The sequence below is a fragment of the Scomber japonicus genome, chromosome 22 (genome assembly GCF_027409825.1).
Source record: "Scomber japonicus isolate fScoJap1 chromosome 22, fScoJap1.pri, whole genome shotgun sequence".
In the NCBI taxonomy this organism is placed as follows: domain Eukaryota; kingdom Metazoa; phylum Chordata; class Actinopteri; order Scombriformes; family Scombridae; genus Scomber; species Scomber japonicus.
Genome location: NC_070599.1, coordinates 7,287,540 through 7,308,743, shown reverse-complemented (window position 1 = coordinate 7,308,743; position 21,204 = coordinate 7,287,540). Strand labels below are relative to the sequence as shown.

General features: G+C 39.8%; 1 protein-coding gene, 1 long non-coding RNA gene and 1 other non-coding gene across 3 annotated transcripts in view; all 3 read left to right on the top strand.

Moving 5' to 3' along the window:
* The first annotated feature begins 1,298 nt into the window (after nt 1–1,298).
* LOC128383752 (uncharacterized) lies at nt 1,299–2,936 on the top strand. The gene is made up of 3 exons (XR_008323962.1): nt 1,299–1,406; nt 1,619–1,718; nt 2,902–2,936. It is a non-coding gene; the product is annotated as an uncharacterized LOC128383752 (long non-coding RNA).
* Nucleotides 2,937–11,653: 8,717 nt separating this feature from the next.
* On the top strand, nt 11,654–11,727 carry trnar-ucu (transfer RNA arginine (anticodon UCU)). The gene has a single exon. It is a non-coding gene; the product is annotated as a tRNA-Arg (tRNA).
* A 3,300-nt stretch (nt 11,728–15,027) lies between these two features.
* Nucleotides 15,028–21,204, top strand: part of kirrel1a (kirre like nephrin family adhesion molecule 1a) — a 31,573-nt gene continuing 25,396 nt past the window's right edge. The window contains exon 1 of the mRNA XM_053343327.1: nt 15,028–15,177. Within this exon, the coding sequence (XP_053199302.1) occupies nt 15,132–15,177 (46 nt within the window). The 5' untranslated portion in view covers nt 15,028–15,131. The remainder of the gene's footprint in view (nt 15,178–21,204) is intronic.

Here is a 21,204-nt window from a genome sequence, read left to right as displayed (position 1 = left end):
CGAAACTTGTCCATTACGTGGCTTAATGACTTTGAAACAAAGCTGTCCTGGGAACCACCACAGTATTTGCCGCCAAACTGCCCCAAACCACTGGAGTATAAAGTTATTTCACGAACACCAGAGTATGAGGCACGAGTAAGTACACATAGAAATGCTATTCCGTCTAATAGCATTGCATGCTGTATATTAAAAGTCTGATGATTAACAATAATAATAATAATAATAATATTAATATTAAAGCATTGGTGTGTTTGGAAATGTCTGACATTGACAACTTCAGTATAAAGGACAACCCGTGCTGGACAGCAGGTACACCACTCATTTCCCTACAAACAAAGCTAAGCTGTCAGAATCATTTGCAAGATGCTATAATAAGTGGTGGAAACAGTACTCATTACATAACTATGCAAATTAAGTAGTTTTTACAGTTACTCATTGTGTAGAATGGCTTCTTATATACTGTCAAAATATTGTGTATATTATAATATTGTTTTATTGTATTTTTGATGCCTTAACATGTCAGCTGAATTTAAAAGTCAAAATTTGTAGTAGTCAAATTTTGATTACTTTATATACTGTTGGATATTTTAATCTACAACAGTGTGTCCTTTTTCAGATGATGAATATCATATGCTGATCATATGTTTCATAGGTGAAATCTTAATCCCAGTCTTATCTTTATTTTTGTCCAGAAACTATAGCTGTCAAATCAATTTAACAGAGTAAAGAGCGCAGTGTTAACTTAAGAACTGTAGTGAAGTAGAACTAAAAGGGAAAATGAAATGATAACACTTGAGTGAACGTACCTCATAAGTGTATTTAGAATTGTGCTTAGTCTGTACATTCAAGTACAAGCCCCTGTGTACTGAATACATGTACAGATCTAGTAATAAACCAACAGAATGGATGACCTTACCATGAAGACTGGTGTTATCTATATAACCAATGACAAATGTGTGTGAGTCCAGCTTCTTTTCATACATATGATTTGACTTCAGATCATTTTATTGCTATCAGCAACTCATCTAAACATACCAAAACCAACATTCAATTTATCACCATTTATCACAGCTTAAATGGTGATTCTGTGCAAAGAACTCAATTCAGCACCAAATCAATCAAAAACATATAGAAGATGCATACAATTGGCAATATTGATATATTCATTATATTATCATATGAACTACAACTGTTTTATGACCTTGTTACTGTAACGTGCTGGGTTGTCTCTGTGTTAATACTACTGATGATGTTTTGGTTGTTCTCTGTGTTTTTATGATTTCAGTCAACAACTAAACTCGAACGTTGTTTTTACACGGTGATGAATGGAGGATTTCTGGATTTATCTGTACAAACCATCTGTGGTGACAAGAGTGGTGTGGTTGTCCACAACTTCACTTACCCAGGTAGTTCATTTTGCTTGCTATTGCTATATGATATCAAAGTTTGAAAGCTTTTTAGCAGACAAGAAATATCATCCTTTTAAGAAATGTGGGCTAAGGTTTTTTGAACCATATATGGATTGGATTGTTTGTCTATTTATTTATCCATTAAGATATGTGTGTGTGTGTGTTTGTGTGTATGTGTGTGTGTGTGTGTTACTGCTTTCTGTTCCCAGACTTGGTGAGGAATGTGCAGTGCTACATCCGCTCCTCCAGTAAATTTGAGTGCCTTTGGCAGACAGCCACCGATGTTCCAGACCTCGGCTTTTTCTTTAGGTGTGTATTTTCTTTGTTTTGGTTTGTTTTTTGGTTGTTTTTTTGTTTTTTTAACCTTTTTTAATACAATCAAATGACAGTGGTAAGCAGTAATCCTAAATGGTCTCAGTAATTCATCACATAAGAGCACAAACATAAATAGTATTAATGAGCTAGGGTTCACTTGAGGCCAAATGCCTCATGTTTTATGGCTCAGCTTTTTAGCAGCCCAAGCCTCAGGCAGCTGTCACTTTAAGTTTAGGCAAGTCTTGATAAGGCACCACCAGAGATTTTTTTCTTCCTGGGGCTAATTAGGAGTTGTGTTACTTACTGGTGGGGTTATGGAATCTGTTATATTTGCATGCTTAACAAGGATGAAGTGTAAACATAATCATCTGATTATTTAAACACTAAACACTAACTGATAATTGCAGTTTTTTATCTTTAAGGTAAAAAATAATGATAATATCATTCATTTTATATTTTATCTACTATCAAATACAGAATATTAATATTCAGCACTTTGATGATACATAGGAGTCTTCAGCTCTCTGCCTGCTATGTGCTTTGTGCCATTGTTTCCTTGCATTGTCTAATTTCATAGAACAGAGAAAAAGTTAACGTTCAGGACACAGGATAGTTTCAGAGCCCTTTCGTTACCATCCTTCCATCGCAGCTCAACAGAAACACTAAGAGGGAATAATGATATCAAATAGACAGTAACTTTTAATCCACTTCATTTAATTCAGACTGCTGAAGTTTCTTATTGATTTCAGAGAAACCTTTATAAATGCATTATGAAATTAAATAATGGTTAGTATGAACAGCAGGAATGATTAAAGAGAGTTCTTGGCATGACTGTTGTTTTAAGACAGGCTTCAAAAATTGTGACTTTATCTTTTAGACTGGTAACTGAGCTCATGTGTGTTTATAAAATGTGTAACTCTTCTTTTAACTTAAATGAGCAGTGTTTTATCTGTAATGAATGTTTTCCAATAGATAGATAGATAGATAGATAGATAGATAGATGTACTTTATTCATCTAATACAAATTCACGTATCCAATAGCTCATACAAATATACAAATAAACACATATACATAATTAATAGGCATGTACATTTTTTGCCTGTTGCAAATTTAGGCTCATGTAAATGTTTGTTCATGTTATTATTTTATAAATATATTAACCTTTATGTTTTTAAGGGACCCGAGTAAATCATCTGACAACTGCGTAGGCCCTTTACTATTACAAGAGTGCCCATCGTACCGTACCGAAGATGGAAAGAGGACCGGTTGTATTGTGCATTCGAATGAGATTCCGGGTGACATCCACGTGGTGTTCAATGGAACACTGAACAACACGCTTGTCAGGAACACATTCAAGAGAGAAAATATAGGTAATATGCACCGAGTTGACTGACCATGGCTTATTTAGTAGCAAGAGTTCTATGGAGGAAACATTCTGTTGCAATATGTCCCGCTTCCCCATTCAGATTCAGAGTTATAAGAGAAGTTGCTCTCTGTCCTTTCTTGGACATGAATAATAATACAATCGTATTACAATTACTATCCCTAATTATTTCATTTCTTTGTACAGTGGAACTTCCTGCCCTGAATTGGACAATTACTGAAGATGGGGATAAATTCAATATTAGTGTGATTCCTCCTGATCTCGAACGGGATAGGTGGAATTTCCAAATAGATTACACTGAGTGTGATAAAGAAAAGGTAAGTCACAGCTGTAAAATATTTGGATGTTTGATGTCTGATGATTTAAGTTGTCTTGTTTAGTCCATTTTTTAATATAATGTAATAATTCTATGGCCTCATATAAGAGGCATAGTAACTTGAATCTTAGAAGCAATAGAATACCCAATTACAATATTTTATCACTCACTGAATACTTAATATTGAAATGTAAACACCACTGAGATTCTAGATTTGAAATGTTTCACTTTGAAGACGAACTGTCTGAATTTATGTGCTTTTAATTCTCCTCTTTGAAATTTCCAGAAGGTCATTTAAAGGTACACAAACAAAATCTATATCACATTCCGTATTTTTCACCAAAATGCATCTAACTGTCATTGGAGTCTAACAAACAGGCTGAACACATTTACTTTCTCAATAAACATATGCAATGTGAAAAATATTTAAAATGGTTGACATTCACACTTACTAGCTTGCAGTCTTCAACTTTTTTTGCCCATGTTGGCACAAACATTGCTCCATAGTGCTACTAGTGGTCAAAAACTGCGGCTGATACCTTTAAAGTCTATCTTTGCAATAGTTTGTCAGAATGTAACGGTAGATGGAGGATCCGTGTCCTTAAACCAACACAGCATCCTACTAAAGACTCTGAACAACAACCATTAGCTTTAGTTAACGCTAAAGTCCATCTAACTTACAAACATGAACTCTTGTCCTGCACCTTAGCTTGTGGAACGAACAACAAAACTAACATTCGCTGTACAAAAGTGCAGAGCTATTTTCAGAAAAACAAATGTATCAAATTCAGTTAGTCTAAATAAATAAAGCATTGTTCAGATTGAACTTCAAATCAGTCAAGAGGTCAAAGTGTCAAATATGCCTAAAACATAAAAGAACCAGATGTTCAAATTTGAATTTTTTATCAATATAGTTTTTGGAATATTGGAAATGTACACTTTCTCCTAAAAAAACAAAAAGCTTATCTATCAAATTTTTAAAATGACACTTTTGAAAGTGAAATATTACAATGCTATAAATTCTGTGGTATTTCAACATCAATACTACATATATAGTAGTAGTCTTTGATTCTAAGATACAAATGATTACAGCTATGATTTACACAGTTCTATTGTCACATTCGCCGTAGTGATGGAACAATTAATACATTTGTAAGTTATTGTGCTTTCATTTTCTTAAAGACTCGACTAGAAAGTGAAACAACATTTCAGATGGACCGGGTACCTCACTGTCAATACTGCATGAAAATTAAAGAAGATGTGACAGTATGGAGCGAACCAAAGTGTTTCGGTATGATGATGCTCTTGTTGTCTGTTTCTATCTTGTTGAGGAGTTTCTTTACTAAATGAACTGTCAAGTGTTGAAAACAACTTACTTGAAACATGAAACTGCTTGAAACATGAAACTTGAAACTATAACTTGAAACATGAAATTTTAGCTCTATTAAAGTCTGTGTCAGCTGGTCATAATGTTGCTGTTGTTTTTCTGTGCAGGTGCGATGAAAGATCCTAATGCGATGGTGTATGCTTTCATCCTCATCCCACTAATGTTTGCTGCCCTGGCGGTGCTGACTTTCATTTGTTGCAGGAAGTATGTAAAATCTTTGTCTTTGTGCTTTGATCCCATTTAATTTTAGTTATATCTAGTAATTTTAGATATATAACTCTCTCTGTGCAGGAATAAGGAAACTATCTTCCCAAAAGTACCAGAACCTCGTGACCTCCTCAGTGATATTTCTGACAACAACAATAAGGTGAGTTTTTTCTTTTCCCCTCTTAATCCTGGGCTTACTCTTTGATTGACCAGTCCCTTAAATTATTGAAGGAATAGTTCAACATTAAGAAGTATGCATGTTCAGTTTTTTGCAGAGTTAGATGAAAAGATTGTTAACATTTATGTCTGTACAGTAAATATGAAGCCGCCCCCAGCCGTCGCTTTTTTCAGCTTAAAGAACACAGTTGGAGTGCATGATGTTATGTATCCCCCTTCTGGCAGTTTGAGAAATTACAAAAGCATCGCCAACTAGCCTACTCTGTCGCTAATGTTGCGGCTGTAAAATGGTGGATAAATTGTACAACGCCATAAAATTCAGCCCCAAAATGTGTCCTCATTCATTTTAAAACCATGTTCCCATAATTACAGCGATTGTTGTAATTTCACAAACTAATCTGTGTTAAAAGGACTGAAATCAACTGAAATCTCAACTGAAACGGTCTTAACATTCTTTCTTCTCAGAGCAATGTCCGCAACTTGTACATCCCAGCAGAAGAAGAAGAGGATTGTAAAATCACTCTGGTGCTAGATCCCCAACTCACCAAACTGGACTCTTGACACACCCCTGAAGTAGCAGCAACCTGAACTTGCAAGAACTGTCTCTCACATTATGGTTGAACTTGCCCAGCATGACTTATGGAGACTTTATTTTTTAGCTGCTGAACGCGTGGCATTCTTGGTCTCTGTTTCTTTAAGCTTTAAACAGCTTTTGTTCCTTATTTCAATTAAATGACTAGTCAAGTGTTTTAGGGGAAGTGTCAGAACAAACTTCTCCTGAAGAAGATAGAGGCAGCTATTCCTTATTTGTTGCTTACAAACTTCAATTGAAATCCAGCTGAAATTCAGCTGAATAACCTGGAACTGAAAGTCACTAAATGTGACCAATCTAAATTCATTGTTGTTAATTACAGTATATTTACCTTTGCTTAGATATACACAATATTTCTACCAAACAGTGTCCTGTCATTTACATGAATTTACAGCTTATTGTAATATTTCTGTTTACAAGGTCAAGCATATTTCATGTATTTTCTTTTTTTCTTAATTAGGTAAGGAATACTTTTTTTCTGCACAACAAAAAAATCTAAATTTTCATCCTCTATCCTCTATTGTGCTACAGTTACAGCCATTAATGACTGTATTTTTCAAGTGAGAGCAACAAGCATTTTTAAAAACCAAACAAGCCTCACTACTGCACTGCTATGGCAAGCAGTGAGAACATAAATGAAGATGGCATTCATGGGGAGATCACCAATATTTAACTGATAGACAGCTGTGAGATAAATGAATGTGTCCCCAGCAGTGCTGAAGATATTTGTTTACAGAACATATACTGCCTTTTTAAACCCCAGCTATCGTTGCACATGTTTGTTTTATTTTTGTTTTGATGCTTTGAATATATTTGGCTTTGGGATTTTATATGAGAGAATGAAGCCTCTGTTTGCACTAAATAAGCTAAAAAAAAATTTAAAAATGATTTGCAACTTTAACTGATCGCAATAATTATCATTGCAGCTCTTTTCCCTAAAATATTAACATCTGTCACCTGTAGTCTTGATGATTTACACTGTGTATCTGCTGAATTGTTGTTATATATATATATACATTTTTTTTTTTTTTTAAAGATAAAAAACCCCCAAACACAAAAAACTGTGTGCAACTGCCACCACGTTACGGTCAGTCTGCTGTATACACAAAGCAAAGACACTTATGTCTTTGTTTTGTCCAGGTTTAAGATCAAAGTGTTGATAATATGCAGTAGGATTTAATCAAAGTATATTTTATCAACCAAAATTGAAGGTGCTTTTAATTGAAGTTATATATGTAAGAATCACCTGCATCCCTCAGAACATAACTGTACTGTTATTGCTGCTCATACTAACCTTATTGCACTTGTGATTCTACTTCGCCACCATCTAGTTCATGGCCAGTCGCTTGCTGTGGCTCATTGTACAGGCCGCCTGCTATGATGAGCACAATACATATAAAGTGTGTTGCCCAAAGAGAATTCAGTGAAGCATTGTTGCCTGATTGTTAAATTACTGTGTGGGCAAAGGTCAGGGAAACACCTGGCACTTCAACACAATGGAACAACTGAGATTGTATTCATATAAACAGTTCTGGGAAGGGGAGCTGCCCTGATGTAGACCTCAGTGATTGCAACCACATTTAAATAAGCAATAGACTAAAGATATCAAAAGCCAAAAAGCTAGAGTTTAATCTTGAACATTGGGTTAGATTTGTAAAGCTTGTTATATTAGGTATTGTGTAAATCTTCACCTAAAGAGTAAGTAAAGCTGTCAAATAATTGTAGTGGAGTAGAAAGTACAATATTTCACTTTGAAATGTAGTGGGGTAGACGTATTAAAACCTATCAACTGGAAATACTCAACTAAAGCACTAATACTTAAGTAGAGTACTTAAGTAAATGTACTTTTTTATACCACTGTTTGCTGGCATCTCGGCCACCTTCTTAGTGTCTAGCCGCTTAGCTTAGCTGGTGAACAGATGAAGATATTGTGAACATGTTTATTTTGTGAAGTTTATCCTCGACAGCTGCAGGACTCACTTGGTTACCATTTACACTTTTTCTGCCTTCAGAACAGCTATGAGATGTTCGTAGAGCTAAGAGTAACCTAGAGGGTAGTATTTGCTCTTAAGAGGTAACATATGAATGTACAATGTTTAAGGAAGTAGTAGAAGAGTCTAAAAATATATTTTAGCTGAGACAGTAGTTCCAATGACCTGAAATACCAAGAAGTCAGGGGACAGTTGTCAACTCTTCCATGAAAAAAAAAGTGAAAAACGTTTCCATGTACTATATATAAGCCATATATGCCTCTTTCTTATTTTTTTGATAGCCTTTGATGTGAAAGAAATAAATCATGTGAAAAATACTGATGTATCAATGATGGTCTGTTCTTAAACATTACAGAGATTCAATGTTTCCCTCACCATTGGGTTTATTCTGCATTAAAGAGTTTATTTCTCAAAAAGGATCCGAGCTCCATGACGAACTTTCATAATGTGAACATTTACATTGTTGCAAAATCTTCTCTTGTGAAACAGCCCTTCTGGAATCTACATTATCTTGTCCACCACTGTTTTTGTAACTCTGTTATCTTCTCTTTGGGTGTGCTACTTGGCACAAGAATCATACTGTATCTTATCAAGACCGTTTTACAGATAGGATACTTCTCTAAACAAACAAACAAAACAAAAAATCCCCCAAACCACATCACCTACATTTATGTGAGTTAGGTTGATTCTGAAGCATTCATTCAGAAGCTGCTTCACAGAAACAAACTTTCATTACTTACCACAATTTCAAAGCAAAACATTTCACAACATCCACTTTTTGAAGTTGTGAAGACAGCAATGAGTACCATGTTTTTGTCATTTCCTTTAATCAGTTGATGAACAACTTTGTATCCACTGTGTCAAAGTATACTGTCGCTCATAAAGTTGGAATAAAATATTTTTTACTTCTTCTCATGAAATGATCGTGACAATGTGATTTATTCTTGATAGATAAACTGTATATATTTTGAAAATTGTATTGATCAATCTCATTGCACTTCAAATGTAGGCTAGAGACTGATCAAAGGTGATGAGTGATGTGTATGAATAAAAAATCCAAAAAGGAATGTGTCTGAAAACAAAATGATTCCAACTTTATGGGAAACAGTGTATATTAAGTGTCCTACAAGTCATTTCTGAATGGAGAATGGACCAGTTTATCACCCTGCACACTATTTCTGGCCTGATACACCCAGACCTACTGAACATTCAGATATCAAAAAAGCTTCAGTCTTAAATAAACCAAGCAAGACCAAATCTTTAACAGGACTGGCCAGATCAACACAAACAAAACCACACTGAGCTCTAGAATAACAAGAACTGGTTGGGGAGTTGACTGTATCTGCTGTTAAAATAAATGATATATTACTTATATGCAGAAGTTTCAGTTTGAGTGAAACTCATGTGAAAGAACAAGTATTTCTTCAGTTTCTTCTGCAGGAAAAGGAAGTTTTCGAAACCATTTACAAATTGCTTAATTTAGTGGCTTTTCTAAGAGCTGTTAAGCTATTGCATTTCTGGAAATGGCACATGTCATTTCTTCTTTTCTGTTGGCTTAATATAATCTGAATATAGAAATGCTACAGTGGCCTAATATAAATCCCATTGGAGTGTAACTTTTCAAACACAAACTGTCTGAGCCCAAAACCTGATGACTTCACGTGTTTGTGATTGTGGATATTTAGTTTTCAAAATGAAAGGACTGAATGTCCATTTTGGTAAAAAAGTGGCATAATGCAGTTCTTGAAATTAGACATGTTAATACTAAGAAAGAAAGAACTGATTGTGGTTGTTGTTCCGTGATAAAGATCTCCACAAACCCCGCTGCAGCTCTACTTGGGTGTTCTTGAAATGAACAGTATACAAAGACAATGAAGTATGGATGACATGGTATTAATTAAAGGTCCCCTCCCCGCAAAAATATGTTTTCTTCTATTTCCTACAGTTGGATGTTTGAGCTTCACTATACAGAATGATGAATGCAGAGTCTGACACTGGAAGACTGTTTTCTTTATCTCCTGAAACTGGAAAATGTCTCTGTGCTTATTGAAAATACAATTAGTTTGGAATCTTGGTCAAGTATGCAACATGATGTGGAAACTTGAAGCCTCCAGTGCACAAACACTGATAACTGACTGTACACTGAAATAGAAGACATCTTGTGTCCAGAAGTTCAACTATAATATTTGCTAGAGATGCACTGACACTCCAATACTTTCTCAAATAGCTGGATTGGGGTTTTGGTGACAATTAGCCAATCTGGCATTGGATCCTATTAATTTATTAAATACCAACTCAGTTAATCTACAGATGGGTGACAAAGTATAATAAAAATAAACAGTACAGGTCTGAATGCTTGACCTCTACGCTGATTACACTGTGGGGGACAATTTCTGTTCTCTTGTCCAGCTAGAGGGAGTGATCGCCTTTAACCTATATGGAACATTTCTATCCTGACAGGAGTGGTCTCTTTCAGGATGACAATTCCCCCATCCATATGAGGGGTCACTGAATACTTGATGAGTATGAAAATGATGTGAATTATGCTATGGTCTTCAGGTCACCACATCTCAATTCAATTGAACACCACTGAGAGATTCTGTATCAACTTATTAGACAGCGCTCTCCAGCAACATCAAAATACCAAATGAGGGAATATCTTAAGGGAGAATAGTGTTCATCCTTCCAGTAGAGTTCAGAGACTGTTCAATCAATGACAAGGAGCATTAAAGTTGTTCTGGCGGCACATGGTGGTCAAACACCTTACTAACACACTTTATGTTGGTTTTTCCTTTAATATGTCACCTGTCTGTATTTATATTTCATGTTAAGAAAGCAATGTTTAGATCAAACTTAATTTTGCACATAAAAGAATGATGTCAGACTCTTGCACACAGTGAGACAGCTTATTAATTAAACACTAGTGTCAGATCAATTCTTTATATTGACTGATAGTTACCCTAAACCACACAAGTATCAGGATTAAGTAAAGGGATTTTAATAAATAACTGACATATCAGACACAATCTCAATTTGCATCTCAGAACCGGTTTGGAGCGGATATTTAAGGTGTCACCACGTGGAAATCAGAAGGTTATCTGATGCAATCATGGTGTAAACCCACCAGCGTTATACCATACAGGGAGAGATCATGCATCATTCCCATATGAGACCCTCACTGAGAAGACATAAGGCAAACAAAGACTATAAAAATTAAAACAAGCGTTTAAGTTATATTTTACGATTAAAAGCTGTTTCACGAGATTGTTGTCAACATTGATGTTTTCACAACCTGCTTTATAGCCTATATCATCGATCAATGGAAACACATCCGATTTCATTATCAGTTCATTCAAAATGGCCATAAATGAATAACCACACGACACTAGTAACACTGACTATAGGCCTATTCATGCACCTGTTTCAGCTTTACTCCCGAATGCGTTCAATGAACCCACGCATAGCATAATAAGTAATATTTCTGTGTGGAAACAGGGAAAACAAAGATCCTAGAGGCGCCATTTCGGCTCTGCGTATGTGAGCTCTGTGTGTTGAGTTCCATTGAATTAAACGAGCCTCCTGGTGGCTTAGTTTCAAAATAAAAGCACTGCACATGTTTTCTACTATCTCCAGCTGATGGGACTTTTAATTTGTCACACTGTAACTCTCAACTTCCGCTCTAACACCGGCCAACTTGACGAGCTCTAAGCGGACCTCCCATCTCAGAGAGCGGCAGGAGCGCCCTCTGCTGGCCGGCTGCGGCGGAGCCAATATGTCGGCTCGGAGTGGTCCTGATGCTGCAGGGATGCAGAGAGCAGCGATATGAGAGGATGTGAAGTATGTAAGCAGTGGTGGCTCCACTTATCCTGGCGCAGTCTCTGTGGCGCAATGGAATAGCGCGCTGGACTTCTAATCCAGAGGCTCCGGGTTCGAGTCCCGGCAGAGATGAGTCACTCTGTGAAGCCACACGGCAGACCTGCGGTCATTTTTATCATCTGAGAACAAAAGGGACCAGGTTTTTTTTTGCTGTCGGCATATTAAGATGACATGATAGATTTCCACAAGGGAAGTAATTAATAGGTTATGGTGAATAAATGGAGAAACAGTCCAATCTTTGCTCCTGTCTGAATGTTTTAAACTGTCTTTCTTCTGGTTCATTTAAACTGATAATGAAACAAATCCAAGCAGAGTCGATTAGGAGCTGCTTTGTTCAGTAAAGGATGAATTAGGTTCAGTCCTGGTAGTGTGCTATCTTACTGAAGCACATGAAAATGACACTGCTGTACATACTTAATGTTTGATGTTATAATAAGTGTTTTACTGCATCTATTTTCATACTGTACCCTGCTGGAGTCTATTCCATTTAAAATGTGTATCTTTAAATTTTGCCTTTTTAGATTGAGTCGTCTTGAAAACAATGAAAAATCTAACATCAGTAACAAGGCAAAGGTAGAATACAACGTAATTACAGTTAAATATAATTATTTTGCATATGATGTCTTATATAAAAGTCCTTTTTGACAGCGTGGCAGCATAATTTACGACTATTGTAATAAAGCCACAAAGCAGACAACCACTAATTATAAAGGATTTATATTTTACATTGCTCTCATACGACCCTTTAGGTTATTGCTACCCGTATTATTCACAATAGCTTGTATGCTCATATGAATTATAACCTCTTATTTCATCGCCTCTCTAAAAGCTTTTTGTCAGCCAGTAGAATATTCAGATATAAAGTCAGAAGGTGAGTATCTCAGGTTAGAATGGCTTACATCTCTCATCGTCAGGATTACATCTGAATCCCGCCAATAACACTGCCAGTGAACTGTGCGTGAGCGTGCGCGCGCAGATATTTTTGGGATCCCTGCTCCAGTTGTGCTCGGAGCGCATGATGCAGGGTCGGTCCGTCGGTCGGTCGGGCAGGGGTGGGGTGGCGGTCGCGGACGCAAGGGGGCGCTCCAGCATCAGTGGTAGTCACTTTCCTCCGGACTAGAAGCGGCTCACAGCTCCCTGAGCAGACCCACTGAGCTGTGACAGCAGCACGGGGAACCATCACCAAAAGTCTCTAGCCTACATTATGTGACAGGAATGAGGACATGATCTGTTTATTCATTCATTATTAGACATCACTGCTTTATCTCACTAAATAGTCAACATAAGAAGTAATAGCCTAGTGTGAATATTTCTACAGTAACTCTAAATCCTCATATGTCCTAATATTAATGTTACCTTACAGCTCAGTGTACTAATCCTGGCTTTACGTATAAGCACAGATCTGTTACCTGATGTGTGTCTATTCATCAACAACTCATCTCAGGCGTGTTATCTCCTGATATGATATTTCTATAATATTCTAGATATTCATGTAAGTATATGTCTTTATTTATATTGTGCGGCATGACATTCGCAGCATTCTTGACTATGACTGATACTATTAGATGGATATAGGAGTAGATAGTTAAGGTAATGGTTCTCAAACTTTAACTTTAACGTGAAGGACCTCTATTGACACAAATGAGGCCCCAGATTGATACGATTGTGTCCCAGGGTCCTGCATCTGATAAGGTTTTTGCTTTTAGTGTTATTACACAAAGTGTATGTTACCCATTACTATGGATGACATTACAGTGAAACCATCCTTAAGGACCCCTGAGGGTACCCGGACCCCACTTTGACAACCATCTTATTAAGGTATAAAAAATGACGTCATTATCTAATACCACAGTGTAAACAGCAGATAGCAAACAGTCAGACAACAGCAAATGTGTCAAAGTGATCACGCCTCTCTAAGCCTGTTCATTATTTTTTTTTTTGTATTCCATAATGTAGTTTTGGCGGTGTCGGTCTATGCAAGATCCAGAGGGAGAGAGAAAAGGGGGCAGTGCTATGGTGCTGCTGACGTGAGTGAGTGAGTGAGAGAGAGAGAGAGAGAGAGAGAGAGAGAGAGAGAGAGAGAGAGAGAGAGAGAGAGAGAGAGAGAGAGAGAGAGAATTCGCCGTTAATGAGAGTCTGACGTCAAGTCAGAGAGATTACAGCGAGGACTAAACCGGAAATACATTGGGTGAACATTATTTTATTTTGTAGCAGTCTATTGTAGCTTTCTTACTGTTTGGAAGTGACAGTCTGCCAATATACTGTTTGTTTGGTCATGCAAATCATGAAAATTAAGGTTTTGATTTTGGCTATTTGGATTTGTGGTATTTAACCAATAAAATATTATATCAAATGAATATATTTTTTTATTTATTTGCAAGAATGATTAAACCAAAACGATACATATAATACATAGATTATACACATTTTATTTTTTAGATTGATTATTCTTTCTGATATACTCAAAAATGCTTAATATAGCAATTTGGAGACTATCCAAAAAGGTTCTGACTAAGGACAAGGTAAATCCAACAGAGAACAAAAGCCTTCCCTATGACACTACTATGACACTACTATGACACTACTATGACACTACTATGACATTACACAAACAGAATGCAGGATAAACAGTGTTTAACTGAGGAAAACTTCTCCTAATGAATTGACCAGAAAAAAGTAGTTTAACAGTCTAATAGCAGTTGTGGCAATGAATATACTATACTGATTTTTTTTAAACAGCTCAAGTTGTGCCACATAATTTGGGGTTAGGAGGGGGTCTCCACAGGTTTCAGCAATAAAGTAATTCTCAGAGACGCACAAGAAACACTGTGCATTATATAATATTATACTCTACAGTGCATGTATTACTGTTTACTGCCTTTATCTTCACCACCTTACATACATACAAACACTTTCAAATCTGTTTACTATGTTTACAATAACTCCCAGCTGCTGAAAGAGTCTCATCATTTTTACTTTGTCATTTTGCAGTAGTGTACACATTGTCTTAATTGCACAGCTGCCCTGCCATTGTCTCTGTATGCACAGATTGTTCAGTTTGTATTCAGGCTCATCCCAGATGTGTACTTGCACATGGATGTGATTGACAATAAAGAGTCTGAGTCTAATAAACATGAGCTTTGGTCACGTGTGGATTTCAGCTGTATTTTTTTAATTTGAAAACCGTGGCCGGAAGTTGCGCTTGTCCTTGCTTGCTACCTTGACTCCTCAGTGTGGAGTGGAAAACGGACTGTCGCTGAAGAGCAGAGCAGAGCAGAGGAGAGAGGTGGAGAAAAAAAAAGAAGCTGTGAAATGGTGTAAAAGCAGAACGAGCCAGGGGACAAACGAGCAGGGACGACGCAGGAGGATTATTCTTCTTCTTATTCTAATTATCCTTAAAGTCAGTAAACTCCCGCTTTTTGATGCTGTCCTCACGGAGGTTTGAGCCAATAACGGACTTATTGGTCGGCTGAACCATGCAGAGGCTGCTGCTCCTGAGTTTGCTGTTGAGTTTTCAAACTGGTAAGACTGAATTCCTCTCTCTCCTTTACGCGCACAAGAGACGCCGAGAAATGATGAAACAGATGATGATGTGAAGCAATGGAGGCTTAAAAAGCAGAGAGCTCTCCTCTGGCATTCATTCTGCACTGTGTGTGTATGTGTGTGTGTGTTCATGTGTGTGTGTATGTGATCATGTGTGTGTGTGTGTGTGTGTGTGTGTGTGTGTGTGTGTCTGTGTGTGTGTGTGTGTGTTGGAGATAGAAATAGAGAGCCATTTATTACATGATTTCAATGCCATATGAACCGCAGCAATGGATCACCTTAGATGGTTGCGTGTGCGTGCGCGCGCGTGCGTGTGTGACTGCGTGTCCGCACCGCAGCAATGGATCACCACACTTTTTTTTTTTATGATCGTTGTCGCGCGCCTCTGTACGCGTGAGATTACAGGCGAGCGGCGCGTGCGTCCAACTTGGAACAGGAGTGGTGCACGCGCGCCCACCGGCCTAAATGACCTTTTGCATGTGACAAAAACCCCGGTGCCGTGATTCAAGACGGGCCGTGGTGGTGAGGCTCTGAGGACGTGACGGGAATGACAGTGATTGACCAGCGCTGCTCTACATGCCAGCAGCACTCCCACACTGCTATCACATCTGAATGGCTTGTCAGTCAGTGAGACCCTCTGCTACCAACTCCTGTAGTGATCCTGTAGAGCTTATATTGCCCTCTCTCCCCCCTTCTTCCATCTCCACCTCACCCCACCCCATCACCCCCTACCCCTCCACCCCTGTGCTGCTCCTCTCCTGGTATCCTACCTGTGTGCCTGACACCAAAGCCCATCTTCACCCCCCTTTTTTTCTCTGTTGCCTTCCTCAGTGCATTTCAACAGCACAATGAGGCGTGTGCAGCAGCATCGCCATGCATCTGTTCCCCCCTCCATACCTGTGGGGTGCCAGGTAGGCTATTGGCTTATGATAATCACAGCTGTAGCGGAGTTGCTAGGAGACAGGAGGCTGGATGAAGAGGAGAGGATGGTTGTAATTTCTCTAAGCTACCTGTTTGATCAAAGCATATCTGTGTGTGTGTGTGTGTGTGTGTGTTTGTGTGTGTGTGTGTATGTGTCATCGTGGCCGCGCAGCCACAGCAAACCTCCCTTTTTTTTTACTCCTATTGTCTACCTTGGCTGACCGGGAGCGTGCGTGGCTGGCTGTTGGTCGGCCAGCCGACCACTCCATCATAGGTAGGGGGCGTGTTCGGGGAAGGGAAGGTATGGAAAGGGATGATGTCACCATGTCTGCCAGGCTTTGTATCGCTCAGCCTGGCGCTCTGTGCTCAGCATCCACCCAGTGTGTGTAGCTGAGGGTTCATGCCAGCACACAACATCGACTTTTACATACATTAAGAAGCAAGAACCTATTCATCGATATGTCAGGCTGTCTATGAATCCACATTTTACACAGTACAGCAACCATCGCTGCACCCTCCTCCCCCTCCCCATTCTCTCCATTTAGACCCCTTGTTACTGTCACATGCTGTTGCCCTGTTTGTCCACTCATAAACAGTTCAGTCCACATGACTAGCTCAGTAACACATGTTCTTACAGATGTGCATAAGCGAAGACACACAAATTCATTTACATGCGTGAAGCCTTGTGTCCTATTGTCTGTTGTTGCACTGTTACAGCTGTGTAATCCGTTATTACTCCATGTTGGGCTCCCTCAAAACACACAGATTTACTCTCTGTAAGACAAGTTTAGCAGGCTGTAAAAGGGGCTGTGCATTGCTCAGTCAACAGTATAAAAACATGTAGGTCTCTAATGTTGCACTGTGGTTTTTGGGGCTTGAACACACAAGAGGAGCAGACATCATTCTTCACATCTGGAGGGAGCTGAAATAAATGCTACTTTAAAAGAGATAACACATACTGTAGGCTTGGGAGCATTTTCCTTAAGAGCACCCAGACTCTTATCTCTTCATCAGACAAGTAAAACAGTATTTCATGGCCTGGCATGTGCACGCAGGTAATTGCCTACTCGTGCTAATGATTTAATGGTTATTATCCGAGCAGCTAATTAAAGCTTTGGCGCATCAGAGTGTTTTTAAGTTATTTAGTGATCCGTGATACAGATGCAACCAGGACTATGTCTTCACTAGCAACACCACCAGTGGAGTGATTGATTTAGTATCCTGGCCTCGTATCTACATACCAACTTGGTAATAAGACCCAAGCAAGCGCCACCATTAACGCAGCTGTTAAATGTTACTGCATAATCAATCATTGCAAACACACTCCTTTAACTTCCTAATGAGTAAGAGAGCCTTGAGGTTGGACTTGCAGCACTGCACCTTTAGCCCAGACGGTGGTCTGAAATGCTGACTCCGACAAAGGCCCCAGTGCAGGTGTACCATTTGTCAGCCTCTGTCCTTTTGTGCGGACCGAAGCCACGAGCTGCTGCTGCTGCTGCTGCTGCTGCCTGTACTGTACGCTTCAGCTCTGAATCCCACAGAGGAGCCGTGAATCATAGACCTCAGACGGATTCCTGTGTTGTGCTCAGCAAAGAAAAATATTCAGACGCTGGAAGAGTCAGACACATTCAGGGGGCTTTTACACCCGGAAAAAGAAGGGTTCCTCGAGGGTTGTTTAGTCAGGGACGTAGTGGTTCCAATGCCATATGTGTAATGTTAGTGACTCAAAGGGGATTGTAATAGTTCAAATAAAAAATGAAGGATTAGGACAGCATCATAAAGAATCCAGTACAGCACTAAAACACTTTCTTTAACAACATTTTATGCATTCTTTCCAGTAATAATCTGTGACATTTTTATCTAAATAAATACCACTTTTTTCCGCTCTCTATCACCGATTCATATACAGCGACTCAACTTACTGCCAGCGCGTGCAATCCTTTCCATTTACTAGGGGAGGGGAAAGAAAAAAAATCCTCTATCACACGGAAAGTGATGTGTTTTATGTCCCTTGCGATAAATAAAAGAACGGAGCAGTTAGCCCGAGCTAATCTCACATAGCCAGACCTCTGTCTCATTAGGCTCATGCAGATTTTAAGAAGTTCAAGCACAAAAGTTGGTTATAAGAGGATGGGGACACAGCAGGCTTTAATAACCAGGAGGAGAACTTGTCCAGCTTAGATAATGGCTATGAGATTAAACAGGGACAGTATTGGCAATAATGGAGAGAGAAACCTACAGACATGTCAAGATTCTCCAATGGGGGAGCTTAAAACGCCGGAAACCTCTCTGAAAACGCTCCACCATGGCGCACGAGGCTAACGAACCATTGCGCGGTCCTATATACCGAACCCCATCCGGCTGAGAGTGTAGATCTGGAGTGACATATGTAGCGAGGCAGAAGTCTGTTTTTAATTTTGATCCCAGCAAGAGAGAAAGGGAGAGAGAGAGAGAGAGAAAGAGATGTGGCTCTGAAGCATCCTACCGTTAATATACGAATTCGGGTCATGGTTTTTTTATATGGGAGGTATTTACCGAAAAGCATCTCTAATTGACATCAGCCACTGAATGCAATCACTGAACCAGTCGTAAAGCTCAATCTGGGAATGGAGCCTCGTGCGATGTTATAATGTACATCCACTCCTGTTGTTCTCCACTGGGTTCCACTCAATCAACAAATTCTTGGCATTTCTATCCCGGCGGGTGTTTGTCAATGTGTGACATGTTGATTGCTTCTCTCGGTTGATCTGTTTGTTTAAGGGCATTCCTCTGGACGCGAGTGTCCTATAATGCTTTTTGAAGTGGTGCTTGGGGAAGAAGACGAAGACGAAGAGGGGGAAGAAGGGGAAGAAGAAGAGGCTCGTGTGCCCGGTTAAAAAGCCCACAGAAGTATTTCGTGGGATAATTCATTATCAAAACTTGCGGTCGGAGATAAATTCAATCAAAAGTGTACACATTTCCTCCGAGCATCCTCAACAGCTATGTGAATGTTTCTGTGAAGCCCCGGGATTTAAAGGCTCCATAATCTGATTGTGTTTGACAGGCCGGGGGCATCGAAGTTATAAAAAGAAAGAGGGGAAAGGAAAAAAAAAAAACATCCCCTTAAAAATGTTTCTTTATGCAGAGTCCCCCGAGCAAGAGAGGAACACTTTATCACATCTGACTGAATCTATTGGCCTTGTTTTCCAAAACTACATGGCCACATTCTGCAGGGAGGAACAATTCGGGGGTGATTCGGGTGGTGGTGGTGGTGGTGGTGGTGGTAGGAGGAGGAGGAGGAGGAGGGGGTGTACAGAAAAAAAAACTTGTCTGGGGTGAAGGGGAGGGGGAACAAAGAGGGGGTAATCTCGCTGGGCAGGTGGGTGAAGCCTGATCGAGAGTGATTACACTTTTTTTTTTGTTTTTTTTTTGGGGTTGTTTGTTTTAGAGGTGGTGAGGTGGGGTAGATTGGAGGTGGGGTGGTGGGGTAGTATTGTAGTGTGGGAGGAGGCAGGGTGTGCTGGGTGAAAAGAAAAGCGAAGAGAGAGGGACGAGGACGAAGGAGGAGGAGGAGGAGGAGGAGGAGGAGTGGTCGGGAGGCCAGCGGCGGAGAGAAAGGGACTATTACTCAGGCTTGACTGCTCCCTCAGTGGGGACAGTGAAGCTGCTCATTCAGACAGAATATGGTCGAGGCCGGTTCAAAGGCTACAGTCGCGCTGGAATCGGCAGTGATTGAACCCACATCTGAGGTGCCAGCCCAGCTCTTCCCCTGCCCAGTCCCCGCTGAGGTTAATTGGCATTAATCGGTGTTGCTGTTAACTTTTTTTTTTTTTCCTTTTCTTTCGCTTCTGCGGCTTTCTCTCCCAACACCAGCCCCCTTTTTTTCTGCTTACTAAAGTTCATTCTTTCTCTCTTTCTGTCTGTCCCCCCTCTCCTGGACTTCTTTTTTCTTTTCTTTTTTTCAGTCTGCCTCTTTTTTTTTCTTCTTCTTCTTCTTCCCCTCCAACCCCTCCCACCCCCATCCACCACTTCTCCTTCTCTTTTCCATCTACCCCTTTCTCTCTCCTGCTCTCTAATAAGTTCCAGATGTGGCTCTTGCATTCCTCTGGTCGGTGGAGAGAGAAAGAGAGGAGAGGAGAGGGGAGGGAGAGGGAGAGGGGAGGGGGGTGGTATGAGTTGGTGGGTGGAGGGGGGAGGTAGAGAGAGAGAGAGAGGGGGGGGGGGTTCTGCAGGAGAAGAAGCACATGAATTAAAACAGGGAGCACATGATGAGGATGAAGAGCCCATGTACTGTAACATAGACACACACACACTCACACACACGTACACACAACCACTGGAAAACATGCACACAAGCTAAAAAGAGGGAGAATGGATGGGCTTGTGTGTGTGGAAGGGGAAAGGGGGAGGGGAGGGGGGGATGTCGGTCCTGTAACCTCAAAAGTTTTGGGACATTCTCCCCTCCTCCTCCTCCTTCTCCTCCTCTTCCTCCTCCTCTTCTCCCTTTCCCCCCGTGCTCCTCCTCACCCCCACCTCCTCCTCCCTCCGCAGGAATGTGGCTGACGCTGATGATGTCACTTCATTTCTTCGCTCTCTCCCAGTTTCTGCTCCTCAACAGGGACAGGGGCGAGAGAGAGAGGGAGAGAGAGAGAGAGAGAGAGGGAGGGACAGAGAGAGGGAGAGAGATTCGACTGGCTCCATCCATCTTCCCTTTACGATAACAACATTAGGGTCAGCCGTCCAACTAAATCCGTTACCACTGCACCGCAGCGCTCGCCGTCTCCTCGTCATGTAATATAACAGCCTGCAGGCTAAATTGTTGCGGACTCCAAATAATGAGTGAGCTATCTCTTAGTAGTACTAATCATCAATGGCTGGGAAGTCCAGTCATTAAAACAATGTCGTGCAGAAGCTTTATTTAGTCAAAGACTGCTTCTGCCAACTTAACTATACCCTCGAGGGTTATGCTTACCTTAACTCAGTTTAATCATGTTCTTAGTTCTGGATTTAGCTACCTAGTTTACATATTGTTCTCGAGTTGATTATAGAAACACTACATGTCTTAAAGTATCTGGAGCACAGGCATTTATCTTCTCCAGCTCTTCT